General features: G+C 40.9%; 1 protein-coding gene across 2 annotated transcripts in view; it reads left to right on the top strand.

The window, feature by feature from the left end:
- SACM1L (SAC1 like phosphatidylinositide phosphatase) overlaps nucleotides 1-17422 on the top strand; it is a 56811-nt gene extending 39389 nt beyond the window's left edge. For both annotated transcript variants that reach the window (XM_032648051.1, XM_032648052.1), the window contains 9 exons: nucleotides 3026-3105; nucleotides 5566-5664; nucleotides 8211-8349; nucleotides 10425-10494; nucleotides 10611-10683; nucleotides 11469-11562; nucleotides 11682-11774; nucleotides 12444-12501; nucleotides 15583-17422. In XM_032648051.1, coding sequence (XP_032503942.1) covers nucleotides 3026-3105; nucleotides 5566-5664; nucleotides 8211-8349; nucleotides 10425-10494; nucleotides 10611-10683; nucleotides 11469-11562; nucleotides 11682-11774; nucleotides 12444-12501; nucleotides 15583-15719 — 843 coding nt within the window. In that variant the 3' untranslated portion in view covers nucleotides 15720-17422. The remainder of the gene's footprint in view (nucleotides 1-3025; nucleotides 3106-5565; nucleotides 5665-8210; nucleotides 8350-10424; nucleotides 10495-10610; nucleotides 10684-11468; nucleotides 11563-11681; nucleotides 11775-12443; nucleotides 12502-15582) is intronic.
- Nucleotides 17423-19244: the final 1822 nt, after the last annotated feature.

Genomic DNA, 19244 nt, shown 5'->3' with positions numbered 1-19244 from the left:
GTTGTGCAACCGTCACCACTGACCATTTCCAGAACTTTTCGTCATACCAGACAGAAACTCAGTATCCATTAAACAGTAACTTCCTATTATCCCTCTTACCTCAGCCCCTGGTAACTCTATTCTACTTTCTGTCTCTATAAATTTGTCTATTCTGGGTATCCCATATAAATTGTATTGTGTAATATTTGTTCCTTTGCATCTTATTTCCCTTAGCAGAATGTTTTTGTTTATGTGGCTCCAAGTTACTTTGTAGTGTCCTTTCATTTTTACTTGAAGAACTCTCTATAGCATTTCTGGTAGGGCAGGTCTAGGGATAATGAACTCCCTTAACTTTTGTTTATCCAAGAATGTCTTAATTTCTGTCTCATTTTTGAAGGACAGTTTTGCCAGATATAGAATTATTGGTTGACAGTTCTTTTCTTTCAGTACTTTAAATATATCATCCCATTGCCTTCTAGCCTCCAAGGTTTCTGAAGAGAAATTGGCATATAATTCTATTCAGAATCCCTTGTATGTGATGAGTCCTTTCTCTCTTGCTGCTTTCAAGATCCTCTCTGTCATTAAGTAGTTTGATTATAATGTGTTTGGTGTGTTTCCTTGGGTTCGTCATATCTGGGGATTGGGCACTTCTTGGATTTGAAGATCTATATCGTTCATCAAATTTGGGAAGGTTTTTTGACATTTTCTCTTTAAATAATCTCTCTGCCCCTTTCTCTCTCTCTTCTCTTTCTGGGACTCCCATAATGAATATGTTGTCTGTTTGATGGTATCCCAGAAGTTCCTCAGGCTCCATTCAATTTTCCGATTCTTTTTTCTTTCTGCTGCTTCAACTTGATTATTTCTTTTGTCTTATACAAGTTTGCTGATTCTTCTTTCTTCCTGCTCAAATGTGCTGTTGAACTCCTCTGGTGAATTTTTAATTTCCATTTTGTACTTCTCAGCTCCAGACTTACTGTGTGGTTCCTTTGAATACTTTGTTTCTTTGTTGATGTTCTCATTTTTTTCATATATGGTTTTCCTGATTTCCTTTAGTTCTTCGTCCATGCTTTCTTTTAGCTCTCAGCATATTTAAGACAGTTACTGTGAAAGCTTTTTGTTATTTATTTACTTAAAAAATTTTAAAATATTTATTTATTTTTGACTGCATTGGGACTTTGTTGCTGGGTGCCGGCTTTCTTTAGTTGCAGCGAGCGGGAGCTGCTCTTCATTGTGGTGCATGGGCTTCTCACTGTAGTGGCTTTTCTTGTTGTAGAGCGTGGGCTCTAGGCACACAGGCTCAGTAATTGTGACTCGAGGGCTCTAGAGCACAGGCTCAGTAGTTGTGGCACACGGGCTTAGTTGCTCCAAGGCATGTGGGATCTTCCTGGACCAGGGCTCGAACCCGTGTCCCCTGCATTGGCAGGCGGATTCTTAACCACTGCGTCACCAGGGAAGTCCTATTTATTATTATTTTTTAATTTAGCCACGCCATACGGCTTTCAGGATCTTAGTTCCCCAACGAGGGATGGAACCCAGGCTGCGCCAGGTCCTAACCACTGGACCACCAGGGAATTCCCTGAAAGCTTTTTATAAATAAGGCTTCTGCAGGGATGGTTTCTATCAATTTATCCTTTTCCATTGAATAAGCTAAGCCTTGTTTTCTTGTGTTTTTTGGTATGCCTTATGATTTTGTTGTTGTTCTTGAAAACTGGGTATTGGATGTTTATAATGTAGTAACTCTGGAAGTTAGATTCTTCTTTCTCAGGGGTTTGCTGTTTTATTTTGTTTTTGTTTTGATTATTGAATGCTGTAGTAATCTATTTGTTTTGAGACTTTTCCAAACTTTTTGCAAAGACTGTTCCTTGTTGTGTATGCTCACTGAAGTCTCCGTTCTTTTAAGCTTGTTTTCAGCTAATGTTTTGACAGAAATTTCCTTGAATACAAGGAACTGAAATAGACAAAGGAAAAAACAAAAAAGAGAGAACAACCGCATCTCCTAATCTCTGCAGACTGCTTCTGTGTTGGAGCAGTCCTTCACTTATTTAGTTAGGCTTGCTCTGAACGTAGGGATTAGCCTGAGGTGAAGGCTTAAGGTCTTTTCAGGACTTTTCTGAGCATGCATCTTGCTTGGGTATGCATATGGCTGTCTAAAACTCTCCGTATACGTGGCTGCTTTTGAGTATCCTAATTTCTCAAAGAGTGTCACCCCAGCTGCTTCTGCAGGCTTTAGATGGTCTATTTTATGTCTCCACCTGAAATATCTTGCCCTAGGCGTCTTGGTTTATAGTCCTCTTGTAGCTTATATGAGCAGTGTGCAAATAAGGTCTGGTCTGCTCCGATTTGTGGAGGGGGGCTGAGAACTGTGTTGCTGCTGCTTAAGCTAAGATCGTCATTGCACTGGGGAAAGGGTGAGATAAAGGCAAGAAAAATGCTACAGAATTGTCCTACTATTTTGAGGATGGCTTTATCTTGATTGGACATTTGTCTGGTTGCTATAAACCTTTGACTGTTTTCTAGAGCTCCTACGAAGTTGGCTTAGACAGCTTCTCTTTTTTCTGATGTTTTTGTGAGGGTATAAGAGCTTAAAGCTTCCTAGTCTGCCATTTTGCTGATGTCACTCTGTCCTTCTAATTAAACTTAAAAGAAAGCTATGGTGGGACTTCCCTGGTGGCACAGTGGTTAAGAATCTGCCTGCCAACGCAGGGGACACAGGTTTGAGCCCTGGTCCGGGAAGATCCCATATGCCGCGGAGCAACTAAGCCCGTGTGCCACAACTGCTGAGCCTGTGCTCTAGAGCCCGCGAGCCACAACTACTGAGCCCACGTGCCACAGCTACTGAAGCCCAGGTGCCTAGAGCCCGTGCTCCACAACAGGAGAAGCCACCTCAACGAGAAGCCCGCGCATTGTAATGAAGAGTAGCCCCTGCTCGCTGCAGCTAGAGAAAGCCCGCGTGCAGCAATGAAGACCCAACACAGCCTTAAATAAATAAATAAACAAACAAATATTTTTTTAAAAAGCAGGCTGTGGTGTTTTTAATTTTTTACAGGTTAATCAGAAGGGCTCAGAGAAGCCACTTGAACAGGCGTTTGCAACAATGGTGTCTTCCTTGGCAAATGGAATGATCAGGTACCTCACTAGAAATCTGTTGTAGGTATTTTCACAGTAGATGTGCAATGCATATATACGTAAGTACATAGATCTCTCTAGATGTATTTCAGTTTGTTGTTTTAAAAGCATGATTTTGTTAGCTTGAAATTTCCTCTGGCATAATTCATGTTGCAGAATAACTTCTTAACAGTTGAATTTTAATTTGAATTTTGTTAAAAGTTTAGCCCTTGATTAAAATCCTCTCCTTGAGGCTTTGTGTCGCTCTGCCCATTGGGTCTTGAATTTCAGTTACTCATGCTCGTTTGGTGTGGTCTGCCTGGTCCTGACCACCACACGAGCTGGAGCAATTTACTGTTGCATGGCGGCCTTGTCTGGAGCAGCAACTTGCCCCTCCTGTAAGGCAGCAGGCAATAGTTACAAATTCTGTGTAGCCTTGTCAAAAGAGGGGGGATCCTAAAACATAAACAGTTGCCCTGTGGAAATGTGCAGGGTAATGAGTCAGCCCATTTGGAGCTTCTGCATTAGGAAACCGGGGTAGGAGGTGGGGGTATACTGTGGTAGGAAGTCACAGGCACTGGGGGAAGACTTTAAAAGAAACGGTACTCGGTTATTTGGGGAGAATTTTTTTAACCTCTGGAAATTTTTAAACATACACAAAAATAGAATGATATAATGAACCTTTGAGGAAGAATTTAAGCCTATTGTCCAACTCAGAAACTCTAGCAAATTTATCAGACCCTTACTCCATGCCCATTTCTGCCTTCTCATAGTGGAACCTGCCCAAGCACACTTGGATGAGTCAGAGAAGTGATTCCTATCCAGGATGTGCCTCAAAATCCTCAGAGGAATTACTCAGAATATACCTAAGACCTGAAAAATCAGCATCACTGGGTTTAGAGTCCAACATGTCGATTCTGGAAAAAGTTTATCTGCTGCCTCCTTTGTACACCCCTGGTTAAGCCCCTGTCTGTGCTTCAGAGGGTTTCTGTAGGTATACTTACCTCCAGAGTTGCCTCTAGTGCTTGTAGCAGCAGCTAACTTTGAGAACTTGAGGCATAAGTCAGAGTCTAAAGTTATGCCCTTGGTGTTCCAGGGCACTTGGAGGTTACTTACTGCTAAGGAATAAACACCCTAAAGCTATTGTTACCAAAATAGAATGATGTAAGACATTCTTAGAAGACACAAATGTAATTTTAACAAATGTAATTTTAGAAGGATACAACCTTAAGAATCCAAGTGCATTTATGTGCTAGTGAGCCACTTAAATTTTTCAGGCAAGTCTAGAGCTATGGTCAGAGCACTCCAAAAATAACTATCACACCACCACTTCTAATGGAGCTGCCTTTGAAAATGCTTCCCCCCACTCCCAGTCTTCCCAAAGTCTGGCATCACAGTTGGCTAACTTCTGTTTTTATACTAATTTCTAAGTACCCCATTCTCCCCTGAGATAACCATTGAGGTGATAGAAGCCCCTCTCTTGACCTGCTGGAAGCCCTCCCTACATTGATGTCCCTTCGGCCATTGGAGCCAAGGCTCCATGAGAGCAGACACCTAATCTGAATTTAACTCTGTAGATGAGAGTGTAATGTTCTTCTAGTCCTCCTCCTTTATGACTTGACTTGATCCCTGAATAGGAAGTTGGGTAGAAGTGGAATGTGTGAGAATCTTCATGTACCCTGGTGCCCAGGTTCTCTTCATTCTTTCTTCCTCTCTTGACTTTCGGGAGTTGGTTAATGATTTTTCCCCCTCTCAAGGGGCAGCATTTTCCAGCTCATAGTAGGGCACCTTCACTGTTAGATATGTTCTAACTTTGAGATTTATACCTCTTAAATATTAGGTAACTGAAAACAGCCCATTACAGATTGATGGACAAGAAAATTCTCTCTACCACATGTATGTGTGATGTATGGATAGTGATAATGAATATTTTGGTAGGATGAACAGTAACTAACCAGAATGGGGACCATCCTGCTTCTGTTCTTCTCACAGCCCCTAATACACAACAGACAGTCCTTGGACTGAATTGCATTTGACCATTTTGAACATCTTAATTGATCTGAAAATCAAAAAAAGACCCTATTCTTTGCACATGGGGGTAGAGAATAAATATACAGTAGATATTCAGTTGGACAAGGCTACTTTATATTAACATGCCTGATTGCTGTTCCTGAGCTCACTTCTGTAGCATTTCGCTGGGCTTCTTTACTCCTATCTCAGGCCCTCTAGAAAAACATATGAAGATAGAAGAGAGTGTGTGTGTATTTTTTTCCTTCAGTAGATATGAGCATGAGAAGGTGGGTGTGTCTGTGCATGCCTGCATGCGTGTGTATATGTGTAGTGGTAAACCCAGAGTGAAGGAGGCTCTACTGTTCCCAGGCGATGTGTATGTAGAGAGGAGGATCAGCTTATGAAGGTATTATTAACAGAAAGAAAATGAATAATCTTTAGTCACTTTCTGAATATCTTTTCTTTTGGTAGATATATTGCCTTTGACTTCCATAAGGAATGTAAAAATATGAGATGGGATCGACTAAGTATTTTATTGGATCAAGTAGCAGAAATGCAAGATGAATTAAGGTAAGCTATGTTATTTCCCTACAGAGGTTGAGGGATGAGGTAGGTGCATATGTTAATCATGTATATTATGCATTATCTAACAGACTTACAGATACAGTTCACTAGGTTGATAGCACTTGTCTCTACTCTGATTTGTAGGGTTTTTTTTTCCCCTGAAAGATGAGACTTGGTAATTTTTAAATATTTAAAAATTCTTAAAAATGACCCAAGTCCAGGTATTTTCATATTTTTATGTATTATCTTCTACGCATTTACAAATTTTTATATAATTGAAGTTAGTTTGCTACTGTTTTATGTTCAGTTATTTTCACTAGACATTTTATCACATTTTGTCATTAGCCTACCAGGTCTTTGTAATGATAGCATTTAATGGCTTTTCTGTGTTCCATTTTGTCATAGTACAGTTTCAGTTAAATGCTTTTCTTTGCATCGGGCATCTGGTTTGTTTCCTTTTCTCTACCATGAAAGATTGTGCTGCAGTGAATCACTCTGGGTATAAATATATTTTTACTTCTGTTAAACTGTTTCCTGAAATAAATTCTTGAGGGTAGGATAATGGATCAAAGGGTCTGAATATCTTCATGGTACTTCTCATATGTGTTTACAGTGTTACTTACTGTGTGGGTTCATATATTCGCTGTACTCTATGCACATGTCAGTCTTTACCTATTTTTAAAGCCAGAAGTAGGAATCTGGAAACCAGTCTCATTTTGTTCTGCCTGTGTAGTTCTAATGCACTGTGTAATTTCAGTTACACAGTAACATAGTAAAACTTCTGTAGACATTTGCTCAGCTTTTTTTTTTTGTGTGGTACGCGGGCCTCTCACTGTGTGTTTATTATAAATAAATAATATTTATAAAACATGTAGTATTTAGTTTATAAGTACTAATGGGGTGCCAACACTCACATGCACTCTACATATACATACTCTAATCGAACTTCACCAGTTTGGCATGAACCTCATGTAGAATTTTAGTCTAAACACATTCTTATAAGCCTTTTTTTTTTTTTTTCTTCTCTGCCACACCTCACGGCATGTGGGAACTTAGTTCCCTGACCAGGGATCGAACCCATGCCCCCTGTATTAGAAGCACGGAGTCTTAACCACTGGACTGCCAGGGAAGTCCCTTAAACCCTTAATTTTAAGGTCATGATTTTTAGCCCTCGGTGAATCTATTGTGTTTCTCCCTCACTTTTTGATTTTGGGGAGTAATTGCAATAAAATTAATATTATCTAGTATTCATTGTATTCTCTGTCCCATACACTCTGGCTAAGCACTTTATATGCATTTTACGTTATCTCATTTAAACCTAAGAGCGGCCTAATGGTGATGCTGTCATCTTCATTTCGTGGGGGAAAAAAAATTTAGGCTCTGAGAGATTAGGTTAATTACTTAAAGTTACACAGCTAGTAACTTGCCTGAGGAGCTAAGGGTAGCAAACCAGTTGTTTGCTGCCAAAGTCCATGCTCTTTACTGCCACACTGTGTCAACATTGTCAAATTTTTGAGTTCATAGAATGATCTGAACAGATTGTTAAAAATGACAAACACAGGAACTGGTAACCATGGTTGGCTCCAGTGCAGATATCTGGGTGGTTCAGGGGAGAAAGGAAAACGGATTTTTCAAATAATACCCTATTATACCTTATAAATTTAGTACTATTTGCATATATTACCCTTCTTTTTTAAATTAATTCATTTATCTATTTATTTTATTTTTGGCTGCGTTGAGTCTTCATTGCTGTACATGGGCTTTTCCAGTTGCAGCGAGCAGGGGCTACTCTTCGTTGCAGTGCATGGTCTCATCACGGTGGCTTCTCTTGCTGTGGAGCGCGAGCTGTAGGCACACGGGCTTCAGTAGTTGTGGCTCGCGGGCTCTAGAGCGCAGGCTCAGTAGTTGTGGCTCCCGGGCTTAGTTGCTCCGCGGCATGTGGGATCTTCCCGGACCAAGGCACGAACCTGTGTCCCCTACATTGGCATTCTTAACCACTGCACCACCAGGGAAGCCCTATTACCCATTTTAAGAAGGGATTTTTAAATATTTTTAATGCACAATATCCAGCCCTTGCTTCAGAGAGTCTTACTCAGTTTATTTCAAGGCCAAGCATCCTCATTTTTAACAGACATCTCAGGGAATTCTGATACAGATAGCACAGGGGACTGTGCTTCAAGAAATCCCGACGTAGGGGGCATAGGTGCAATAATTATGTCAAAGGAAGATCTCTTCTGGCCTTAGGGAAACACGGTGATGTCCATAGCCATCTTTACAATACTCCCAACTGTCCCTTTTCACATCTCTTGGGTGAAGTGACCTTGATGCTACAGTTGTTTTGAGATAGGGGCTGTCTTGCCTCTTCTGTTCAGACTTCCTTTTGGTCTTTGGTAATCAAATATACCTGAACTGTACATTTCCCATCTGACCTTTTAATTTAGGTTTAATTCAGTTTTAATAATGTCTCTGACATGGACCTGTGTTATAAGAGGTCTGTCCTTAGTAGGCTTGGCTGACTTTGGTATGAGAGTGTTTATATAAATATGTTTTAGTTATTTTCTAGTGGACTCTGACGGCAAGGTGGTGACTAACCAGGAAGGCGTGTTCCGCAGCAATTGCATGGATTGTCTGGACAGAACTAATGTGATCCAGAGTCTGTTAGCTCGTCGTTCGCTTCAGGCCCAGCTTCAGGTACAAATGCTTGTTTTCTTTTATCAGATAAACAATATAGCAAAAAAGAAACTTCATCTTTAAAAACCAATAACAAGAAACATTCACATGCCCCCGTCCTAACCCAATTCTTTTTGGTTTTGTGTCTTGCCATCCGTGGATGTACACTTTGTCCATAATCATGGTCAGTGTATGTACAGTTTTAAATTTTGCCTTTTTGCTCTAGCATTATATGTGATCATAGTTTTTTTTTTTTTTTTTTTTTTTTTTTTTTTGCGGTACGTGGGCCTCTCACTGCTGTGGCCTCTCCTGCCGCGGAGCACAGGCTCCGGACGCACAGGCCCAGCGGCCACGGCTCACGGGCCCAGCCGCTCCGCGGCACGTGGGTTCCTCCCGGACCGGGCCACGAACCCGTGTCCCCTGCATCGGCAGGCGGACTGTCAACCACTGCGCCACCAGGGAAGCCCATGATCATAGTTTTTAAGAGGTGCATTGTTGTGCTATAATTTACTAAGCCATTTAGGTTTCTATATTTTTGGCTTATAAATAAGACTATAGAGAATATACCTATGTATATTATTATTAGCTTGAATTATTTCCTTTGGGTTAACTCCTGGGTTAAAGAGAATATATACTTTCCAAGAGTGTTACACCAGTTACCCCTAAGACTAGCCAGCAGTGAAAAGTGAATCTTGCCAGCATTAAATATTTTTATTTAGAAAGGTTTTATTTCTTCTTTAATAGTACAGAATAGTACCTCAAAAGTTGTTTTCGTTTGCACCTCTTTTATTGTTTGGCAAGGGATATTAACTCCCAGCTATAAAGTTTCTGACACAGCTTTGCTTTACCAGTAAGACTGTGTTGTTGAGAAAGAATAGGCATAAATATTTTCTTCTCTTTATATTTGGAATTAAAAATATGTATATCCCAGATTTCCAGATCACATTGGCATTTGATGTAGGGAGCAAACAAAATGCATCCCAAGTGGTTTCCTGCCTAAATAATTTGTAAACATTCAACTTTGTTTATGACAATTTTATGGGACTCAGGGCAGAATTATGGAGGGAAAATACCTCCCCAAATCCTCAAGTAGGACATACCAAAGGAGTGGTTGCCCTCTTTGAGCATTCTCTAGCTTGTATGGTACTGTGTCCTTGTCAGTCTGTTGGATTTATTGTACTTCAGAATATATTTTTCAATAGAAACAATATTAGGAATGGTTGTTTCCAAGGCTAATTAACAGAACTCTATTTAACTAGGTTTTGTAATCTGTATTTAACTAATTTACATGCTAAAAATAGTATTATAAAACCTAACCAACCTTCAGAGAGTCTTTGGGCAGGAACGTCTCTAGCCTCAGTGCCAGCTAATGTGGGGACTCCAGTTGTGCCTTTCCCCTTCCAGTGAGGGCAGGTCATTGAGCATGGGCAGGCCCCATTCTGAGGGCGAGAGAGCGAGATGTCATTTGAGCTGAGCAGTGAAGATGGTGGTTCTAAGAGGGTAGCGGGTCTGAGACAAAGACCAAGGCAGGAGTTCCTAATCTGTGGTCAGTGAACTCCAGTGGGGAGTCCATAGAGAGCTTCAGCATGCCCAGGAGTCCTCTGAGATGATATGCAAAGGGCTGTTTGTGGGGAGGTAGGTAGGTAGTAGTCATCCCAATTCTCAAAGGGTCCCAGGGTTAGGGGATAAGTTTGGAGGTCAGAAGTCTGGAGATGGTGAATTGTGAGGAGGTAGAGGGGTAAAGTCAGTGGAAGGTTGGGGGTGGCAGGAAAGGAGGTAGTAATGGCTGGAATCCTGCAGCAGCCTTCCCTCTCCCCCGTCCTTTCCCTTCTGCCCCTGTCTCTGAGTTTACAGTCTTGCCACTGTTGCTGCGGTGCTGGGGCTCAAGGGAGAGTGGGGGCTATGGGCAGAAGGAAGCCCAAAGAGAGGCTTTTGCAGCCTGGCCTGAGCGGGAGAGTGCTGTGGTCCCCACGTACAGGGAAAGCATCTCCCACCTACAGCCAGGTGACAGATGATCTGGGGACTATGCTTTTTCTTCCTAAGTCATATGTGCTGAAATCTGTTACACATAAACATAGGTATGATTCTTATTCCAGAGACTAGGAGTTTTGCATGTGGGACAAAAGCTTGAAGAACAAGATGAATTTGAGAAGATTTACAAAAACGGTAGGTAATTTCTTTAACAGAGGCGAGGTTACTCAAAGTCTGAAAGAAATATTTTGGATTTAGAGCATTGGTTGTTATTTTAATCATTATCAGCTGATTTTTACTCTTTCTCACAGCCTGGGCTGACAATGCAAATGCTTGTGCCAAACAGTATGCGGGAACTGGTGCCTTGAAGACTGACTTTACCAGGCAAGCCATGCTTTAAAATCACATTCCAGACCAGCGGTTCACAGCTCTGGTGCATAGTAGATCACTCGGGGCAACTTCTAGACAATAGCAACAGCAAACCACCAGTGCCTGGGCCTCATTTCAGACCGGTCAAGTCAGGACTGCAGGGAGATGGGGCCCAGGCACTGGTGTCTTCTTAGCATCCCCGGGTGATTCTGATGCGCAGTGGGGGTTGAGAACCATGGCTCCTTAGCTTTTCTCAAAGCTTGCTGTGCACCTGACTCGCCCCAGTCCCACTCAGCAGGTCTGGGGCAGGGCCTGAGATTCTGTACCCAGGTGGTGCTGGTGCTGTTTTCAAGGACCACACTGGGTAGTGAGAGGCTAGAATGTTTTGAATTTGTTACACATGGTGGTTGGGTCTTTTTCTGCTATATGGATTCCCTGGGAGCAAGATAAGCTTTCTAGTCTCTTTGCTGTTTCATGCCACTTAACCTGGGCTGTGTGTTTCTCTTCTTATTTCTTGTCTTTGCAAGTGGAACTTAGCGTTTTTCCTCTTTGTGCCTACTTTGGTAATATTTTAGAAATAGGATACCCATTTCTTGGACCCGATATTGGTTTCTTTTGTGAGGTGTCTCCTTCATATATTCAGGGATGTTTTTTTAAAAAATCTTTGTAATTCACCTATCTCCATACCACATACTTACTGGCTGTAAAACAGTGTGAGAATTTTATATTTTTGCATATTAATGCATAATTGCATATTAATGCAAATCTGTAACTCAAAACTTAACCTCATATTTAACCAGAACTGGGAAGAGAACTCAGTTGGGACTTATAATGGATGGCTGGAACTCACTGATACGGTATTACAAGAACAACTTTTCTGATGGATTTAGACAAGTAAGTTTGTTATTTGATGCTAATTTTTGGTCATTAGGTGGCTGTATCTTTGTACTGTTCTTCAGTAATATAATCATATCTAATTTGGGAGTTACTAATTTCCTTTTTATCTCTTCTAGGATTCCATAGACTTATTTCTTGGGAACTATTCAGTGGATGAATTAGAATCTCATAGCCCTTTAAGTGTTCCAAGGGATTTGAAATTCCTGGCTGTAAGAAACGTTTATGTTTTTCAAGTTGTTAAAAGCATTGTGTCTGAAGTTATAGATGGTGCCAACTCCCCTTGATATAAAACATTGTATGTTGTTCTAAATGGAACATAAATATTTAAGTGTCCCCAAGGGGCAGATCAGGGAGAGGAGTAAAATAACTTTGGAATGTTTGTCTTCTTTCAAACTTGACTGTCTTTGGCAGATCCTCTTTAAGTGAGAACACAGACGCAAGGGGAGTGTGAGGGCTTCTCATTTCTGGAGACTACTCCCCTGAGGTTCAGGGATTGCCGGAGGCAAACTTGTGACCTGGAAAGTTGACTCCTCTGTTCACAAGACTTTTCAAGAGCCTCTCTGGGGTCTCATTCCAGTGGGCAGGGTGTCCTGGAGTGGAGGGGCCTGGTGTCTGGGTTCTCATCTGGGCGACCTCCCTCTGCTTAGCACTCCCTGGTTTGGAGCAAAGCCATGTTTTTTCAGATCTTTTAACCTGTTCGAAGATTTGGGCAGTTACGATCAAAACTCTACATAATGATGTTTTGCTGAAAGAAAGATACTTTGTATATTGGATTGCAGAAGGGTTTTATTCTCTTTAAAGCAAAGCATGCATAACTGATTGTACAACCATTGATTAGCATCTTATGTGATGGTTTCTCTTTCCGTTTTCTTTTCCAGTTGCCTATTATCATGGTTGTCGCCTTTTCCATGTGCATTATCTGTTTGCTTATGGCTGGTAAGTCTGCCCTTGTTTCACATTCTTACAGTCATTTCTTAGAATGTTGATCTTTCCTGTACAGCGTCTTAAGTGTGCACCTATTCAGTACTTGATGTTTCCCTATTGAATTGAATGAGTAAAGTGGGCAGGTGGGAGGATTAGTCCTTAGATGTGACAGAAGGAAAAATGTATACTCAGTAGCTTGATACTTTTTTTTTCCACTTAAGCTTTTTAAAATATTTTTTTCTTGCTATCAAAGTAATACATAGTAATTACAGAAAATACAGTTGGGCAAAAAAGAAGATAATGTTATTTATCCCCTTGCCTTTCAGAGGTAAGCTAATTACTCTTAACATTTTGATGTTTTAATCTTTATAAGTGTGTATTCTTGTTTTCAAAAGTGAGATACAAATTTTTTTGTAATCTGTTTTTTCACTGAGCAATATAAATATTTCCCCACGTTCTTTATTTTTAATGGCTGCACAGTATTCCATTAATGGATGTATAATTTATTTAACCAACCACCTATGTTGGACAAATAAATGTTATTATAGATGAATACATTACTTCTTAAATTTTAATAGTGAAATTGCCTAAGAACCTGAGCTGACAAGGTCTTTATTGGTTTTCTTTTCTCTCTCAATGTTCCTCTGTGTTACTAAGTTAATGGAGACATTTTCATCTTAAATGCATGTTAAGCAGTGTTCAGTGCTCTGGGAGTTTGAGTCTGTAACACGTTGCATTGTGCCTCGAGGTGCAGCCTTAGGCACCTCCAGTCACATCCTCTATCCTGAATTCACTGGGCTGACATTTCTCTGCCTGGCTGACTTATGCCATCCTCAGGCTCTCCTCTCATGAAGTGTCTCTCTGTTCTCCCACACAGACCTCATCTCCCCCTTTCTGATTTCCACAGCATTTTGTGTACCTCTCTTATAGCACTTTCTTCTTTTAACCTTGTAAGCACCTAGGGATTTCTTCTTCAGAGGCGCTATACTCTTTGGGTCCTGAATGCACCCAAGGTGTATTTCTGTTTGTGTGGTAGTGATTTGCATACTCATTCGTCTTTCTCACTGAATCAGCAACTTTTTGAAGGCAGAGATGGTGCCTTACTCATTGTTTTACCTCCTGTGTCTGGGATACAGTTTTGCCCTCAGTAAAACTTTGCTGAATTAAGGACTCCTCACCCCCCACACCCCACAGTAATTCTGCCAGCTTCTTGAGGGGAGGCTCAGAACCTGTTCATCTCTAATCCCCTCAGTGTTTAGCAGTGTAGGTAGTCATGACACAGGGAGGAGCTGTCTTCTTGTTACTCTAGGGCAGGGGTTAGCAGACGTTTTCTGAAGAGTCAGATAATAAATATTTTAGATTTTGTAAACTATATACGGTCTCTGTTTGCAGAGTTTGTTTTTACAGTTCTTTAAAAATGTAAAAGCCATCACAGTGCAAAAACAAGCCGAGGACTCGAGTGCAGCATCACTGTGCGGCATGACTAGGGGTCTGTGTCACATTTGGGGCAGGAAGGAAGAGGACAGGGCCAGCTGGCATGTGCTGCTCACGGTTCAGTTCACACCCTAGATCCTTAGACTTCTCGCTTTAAAACATTGCCCATTGGATGCCATTTTCTGGGAACCACTCCACTGCTGAATTAGTTTTGTTATTTTGGTCTTTTTATATACTTACATTTCCCTGTGGAACCTCTGGAAAGGCAGGGAAATCAAGACCAAGACTCAGCCTAAACAAATGGACCATTCCTTTGGGGAGTGTCCCAGAGTGGGCTTGTGAGGGACTGCTTTTTTCTTTATCCAAAAAGAGTTTTAAAACCCAGAGCTGTCAAAATTAGCAGTTGTGGAAATTTGAATGTTTTCAAGTGAAAAGATACTGGATGCTGTGGTTAGTAACATCTCATGTCAGTTAATTGTTGTAAAGTAATGATCTTTGTGGTGTTTAGATATGACAGTGTCTGATTTCTAGCCCCTACTTTGGTATTTAAGAGAATAGCAAATAAATGCAAGCATGTTCTCTGACAGCTTATTAGGAAAGTGTCTACACCCTGATTTCCTTTCTGGCGTGCCCTCTCAACTGGCTGTTGACCTCTGCATGTTTCCCTGTCAGCAGGTGAGGCCAGTACTATTGCGGGAGAGAAGCAACACTGGGTTCACCTGTTCAAGGAGTTGAACAAAATAGACCTTTTCCCATTGGCCTGCTGCTTCTTCCTTCATGTACTCTAGACTTTGAAAAAAAGTGCATATCAGGAGAGTTGTGTTAAATATGTTGTATTTATTGAGTTTTGTTTTATACACTTTATTTTTTTTTTTTGGTACGCGGGCCTCTCACTGTTGTGGCCTCTCCCGTTGCGGAGCACAGGCTCCGGACGCGCAGGCTCAGCGGCCATGGCTCACGGGCCCAGCCGCTCTGCGGCATGTGGGATCTTCCCGGACTGGGGCACGAACCCGTGTCCCCTGCATCGGCAGGCGGACTCTCAACCACTGCACCACGAGGGAAGCCCCTATACACTTTAATACATAACTTTTCTGAAGCATGTATATTAGTAAAGTTATTTTCCATAACAGAAAAACCCGAATGAACTTTTTGGCCAACCCAGTATTTTTTGTGTTGGCATTTTAGTAGTAGCTGATACCTGTCATAGATAGGACTATGAACTAAACTATTAGTAATAATTTCTTATAATATTAAAGTATATAATCTAAAACTAATAATTACTATTTGCTTGATATAACCTGAAATTAGTTTAGTTAAGCGGTTCTCAAAATGTGGTCTCTCGACCCATAGCATCAGCATAATCGGGGAACTTGTTAGAAATGCAGATTCTTGGACGCCACCCCAGGCCTGCTAAATGGGACAGACACGCTGGGGTTCAGCCCAGCAGCTGATTCTTTATCAAGCCCTGAAGCGGATTCTGTTGCCAGCCAGAGTTTGAGAACCACTGGTTTAAACCTTAATTGAGAGGTTCTTATATTTTTCCTTCGGATGTGTTTGTAAACTTTAATGTTGTCAAGATGTGCTAAACGGCTGAAAGCTGGATCTAGTATCAATAAAATGACTTGTTATTTATCAGCTCTTTGTTTTTAAAATCAACAGGTGACACCTGGACAGAAACACTGGCATATGTGCTCTTCTGGGGAGTTGCAAGCATTGGAACATTTTTTATTATTCTTTACAATGGCAAAGATTTTGTTGATGCTCCCAGATTGGTCCAGAAAGAAAAGATAGACTGAATTTGTGTCTGTGGAAAGCGGCTTGGCTTGGAAGATTCCATTATGCAGAACTGGAGTCTTTACTGACCCGCTTTCCACGTCAGCCCAAGGTCTTTTTAAATCCTTTATCCAAAAGCACATCTTGCGCTTTGTGTGGGGGTGATGACTTAGAATTGATCTGATGTTACTGCCTTGATGATCTCTTTACTATGGGGATGGTTATCATTTGAAGCTATTCTATAATTAAAATGTAACCTCAATTCAGCTCACGGAATGGAAGGAATCTATTCATTGTCAGTTTAATCAGCTGTTGCAGAATAAGTAATATATTTTAAAAAAATCTAGCTTCTTTCCTTATTTAAAACAGTGAAATTATTTTTCTAGCTCAGTTTATTGTCACTGTAGAAGCAGTTTCTGTTAGCAAGCATACTTTTCCATACATCTTTGGACTTTTCTTTAGTTTAATAATAAGCTAACTCTACTCTGTTTATAAAATGTCTTTTCCATACATCAAGTAGTTGGACGAAATAGTCTGTGACTACATGGTAGGAAAGAGGAGACCAGGGTCTGGTGTTCCTTTGGAGCTTCAATTGGGCTGCCTTATGAGTTCAGTCAGCTTTAGCTGTGCAGTTTAAGTGTGATGAAAAAGGTTCAGGTGTATTTTATCTTTTTTAAAAGGTGTAAATGAAATCAAAGAATGTGAAGTCTCTCTCTTATGCTAGAGGTCCAAAGCCTCCTCTGTTTTCAGGATTGCCCCAGTGTGGAAAATGCCCTTGGTTGGTCAGCTCCTTCATTCTGGACCTTTCGGTTTCTTGGGGGTCTTTCATGGAGACATGCAGGCCTCTGAGCGGGTCTTGTGCTGAATCCGAGGTTGCACTTGGAGGCAGCAGCTGCTTTTCCACGCACGGTAGTGTCGATGCTTTTCCCTATTTAAGGGTTTTTGTTAGCTGTCAGTAAGTCTAAAATTTAGTGCTTCCAGGTAGTTACAGCTCTCCAAATCAAGGACCAACTTAAACTTTAATTTATGTGAAGAAATAAATCTGAAAAAATACACTCTAGAAGCTGTGCATAGTTCTAATTATAAGTCAGACTGTATATTCAAATTGTAATTATGAGGTTTAAAAATTAGAAAAGTATGTAAGGAAGTATAATTGCCACTATTTTAAAATAGTTCAATTAAATACTGCTACAATATTTGTGTTGTGCTTGAAAATATGTACAGTTTTTTCAATGGTAATACCTTTTCCTGTCCTTAAATATCTCTAAAGAGCGCCTTGATTTTAACATTACCTTTTTTCCAACATTATCTTTTATAAACATTAATAAGAGTTGTTGCTTTTAGAAACTTTAAAGGAAATAATAGCTGGAAACCCCTCTGTAGCTTAAAGTCAGTCATTAAAACTCACAATAGGGTAAGTAATTAGAACTACCTACTCTTGTAAATAAGCATAATTCGTTCCAAAGAGGAAATATCGAAACTTAGTTCATGTCTACTGTAATGTATTACTCAGATGCTACTGGGCATTTCACATTAAGAACTTACTTCAGCGACCACAACAAAGACCAAATCTGAACCGCTGACGTGGCTGTTTTGCAGTGAATGGGCTAATGTTGGTGTGTTAGATCTTAAGGTATCAATATTTCAGAACCCTGCAATGATTATATTTCTAAATTCATGTACTGTCCATCCGTAAGTGAAAATAAAATGTCATACTCTTTTCTAACTAATGTTGGTGTCATTCCTATACCTTGTTTTACAAAGGGATGTTCCTTTTTATAAAAAACATGCAAAGCAATGTGTGGTCATTATAGAAGAATTAGACAATGTAAGCAAGCAAGAAAATGAGTAGCTTCTGAAATTCTACTTTCCAATTATGGCCACTTTAAAAATTGTGTTTATCCTTATAATTATTTTTCAGTTACAGATATTCCAGGGGAATATTTAGTATAGTGTTCATTAAAAGATGTCCCCTGTATTCCCACCTCCAAATTGTAATTTCTTTTTCAAAATGATAGAGGCTCTCAACCAAGAAGTGGGACAATATGCTTATTAGAAAACGTCCTCTCAGGCCACAGGAAGATGTCAGGGAGCCCGAGGGAAATGCTGATGTAGACACCTCGGTGCCTAGGAGACCCTTGCACGTGTGTGTGTGGTGTGTGAAGGGTGTTTTGGGGGGAAGTGGCTTAAACAAGGGTTTGGGGGTTTTTCCTCCTGCTTGCCTATGAGTCCTGATGTCAGAAGTTTTCCTACTACAGATAAATTACAATAAGTCTTTAAAATATTATGTTCTTTGGCACATGGACCTCTCCACCTTGGCAGCTTGGTTCACCAAAGCCAGCAAGATGGAAGTCACAGTCTTTTTTAACCTAATCTCAGAAGTGTCATCCCATCATTTGTGCCATATTCTATGCATTAGAAACAAGCCACTAGATCAGCTCACTCGGGGAGGGGATTACACAGGGCATGAATACCAGGAGGTGGGGCTCTGTGGAAGTCTGTTCCCACAGCCTGTAAGGAGAGAAAAATCCAAAGTCATGATTCAGAGCTGGTGCTGGAGGGAATCGGGTGTTTCCTGTGCTGTGCCTTTGAGGTCTTTGCCTGTTTCTGTTAGATTGCTTGTCCTTAAAGATTTCTGAAATTCTTTATATATTCTGGAGAGTAATTCTTTGTTGCTTATATGTACTACATATATCTTCTTCTAGTTTGTGGCTTGTCTTTTCATTTTCTTGTGGTTACTTTTGGTGAAAGAAGTGTATAATTTCAATGGTGTTGAATTTACCAGAAATTTCCTACCATCCCTTGTGCTTGGGTAAGGCAACATTGCTCAACACCAAGGGACTTCTTTTCACATAATTTTGCTTTTTCATGTCAGGTCTTTTCCCATTCTATAAAGTAAGGAAATGGTCTGTGTCAATCCAGGTAGATCAGATTATGCTGCGGTAACAAATGATCCCCAAATCTCAGTGGCTTTAAAAAAATGAAGACTTATTTCTCACTCATTCTATGTATCCTTGAAGGGTCTGCTGCAGCTCTGCTACGTGACATCTGCATCCTGGGACCCAGACTGACGGAACAGCTTCACACAGGAACATTACCAGTTGTCCTGGCAGAAAGAAAAGGGAGAAGTTTCTGCTTGAAGGTGACAATCTCTTCTGTTCACATTTCATTGGTCAAAGCAAGTCGCATGGCCATACTTGAAGTGATGGAGGGAGGAGAGTGTAGCCCCTGGGGAGGGACTGTGTGCTGTCATCCGACACAGGCTCCAGTTTTCTTTTCCCACTGGGTTAACGGGAAGAGTTAGCAGAGAGCCTTCCCGACTCCCTCCGTCCTGCTGTGCGATGCTGCCACCATCACACATCAGGCTCCCCTCCACTTGTGGGGTTTCGGCTTTCTTTTCTGTCCTGTTGGCCTGGGTGTTTTCACTGCTGAGAACTCTTCCTCACGCAGCTGTGTCTTGCAGGATGCCCTGGCTCTTCCCTGAGCTCTGGGCCCCCAGTTTCTCAGTCTGTTCGGCAAAGCATTGTCCTGAGTGTTTGGACTAACAC

This window comes from Phocoena sinus, chromosome 11 (assembly GCF_008692025.1).
Source record: "Phocoena sinus isolate mPhoSin1 chromosome 11, mPhoSin1.pri, whole genome shotgun sequence".
NCBI lineage: Eukaryota > Metazoa > Chordata > Mammalia > Artiodactyla > Phocoenidae > Phocoena > Phocoena sinus.
This window is presented reverse-complemented; position numbering and strand designations above follow the sequence as displayed.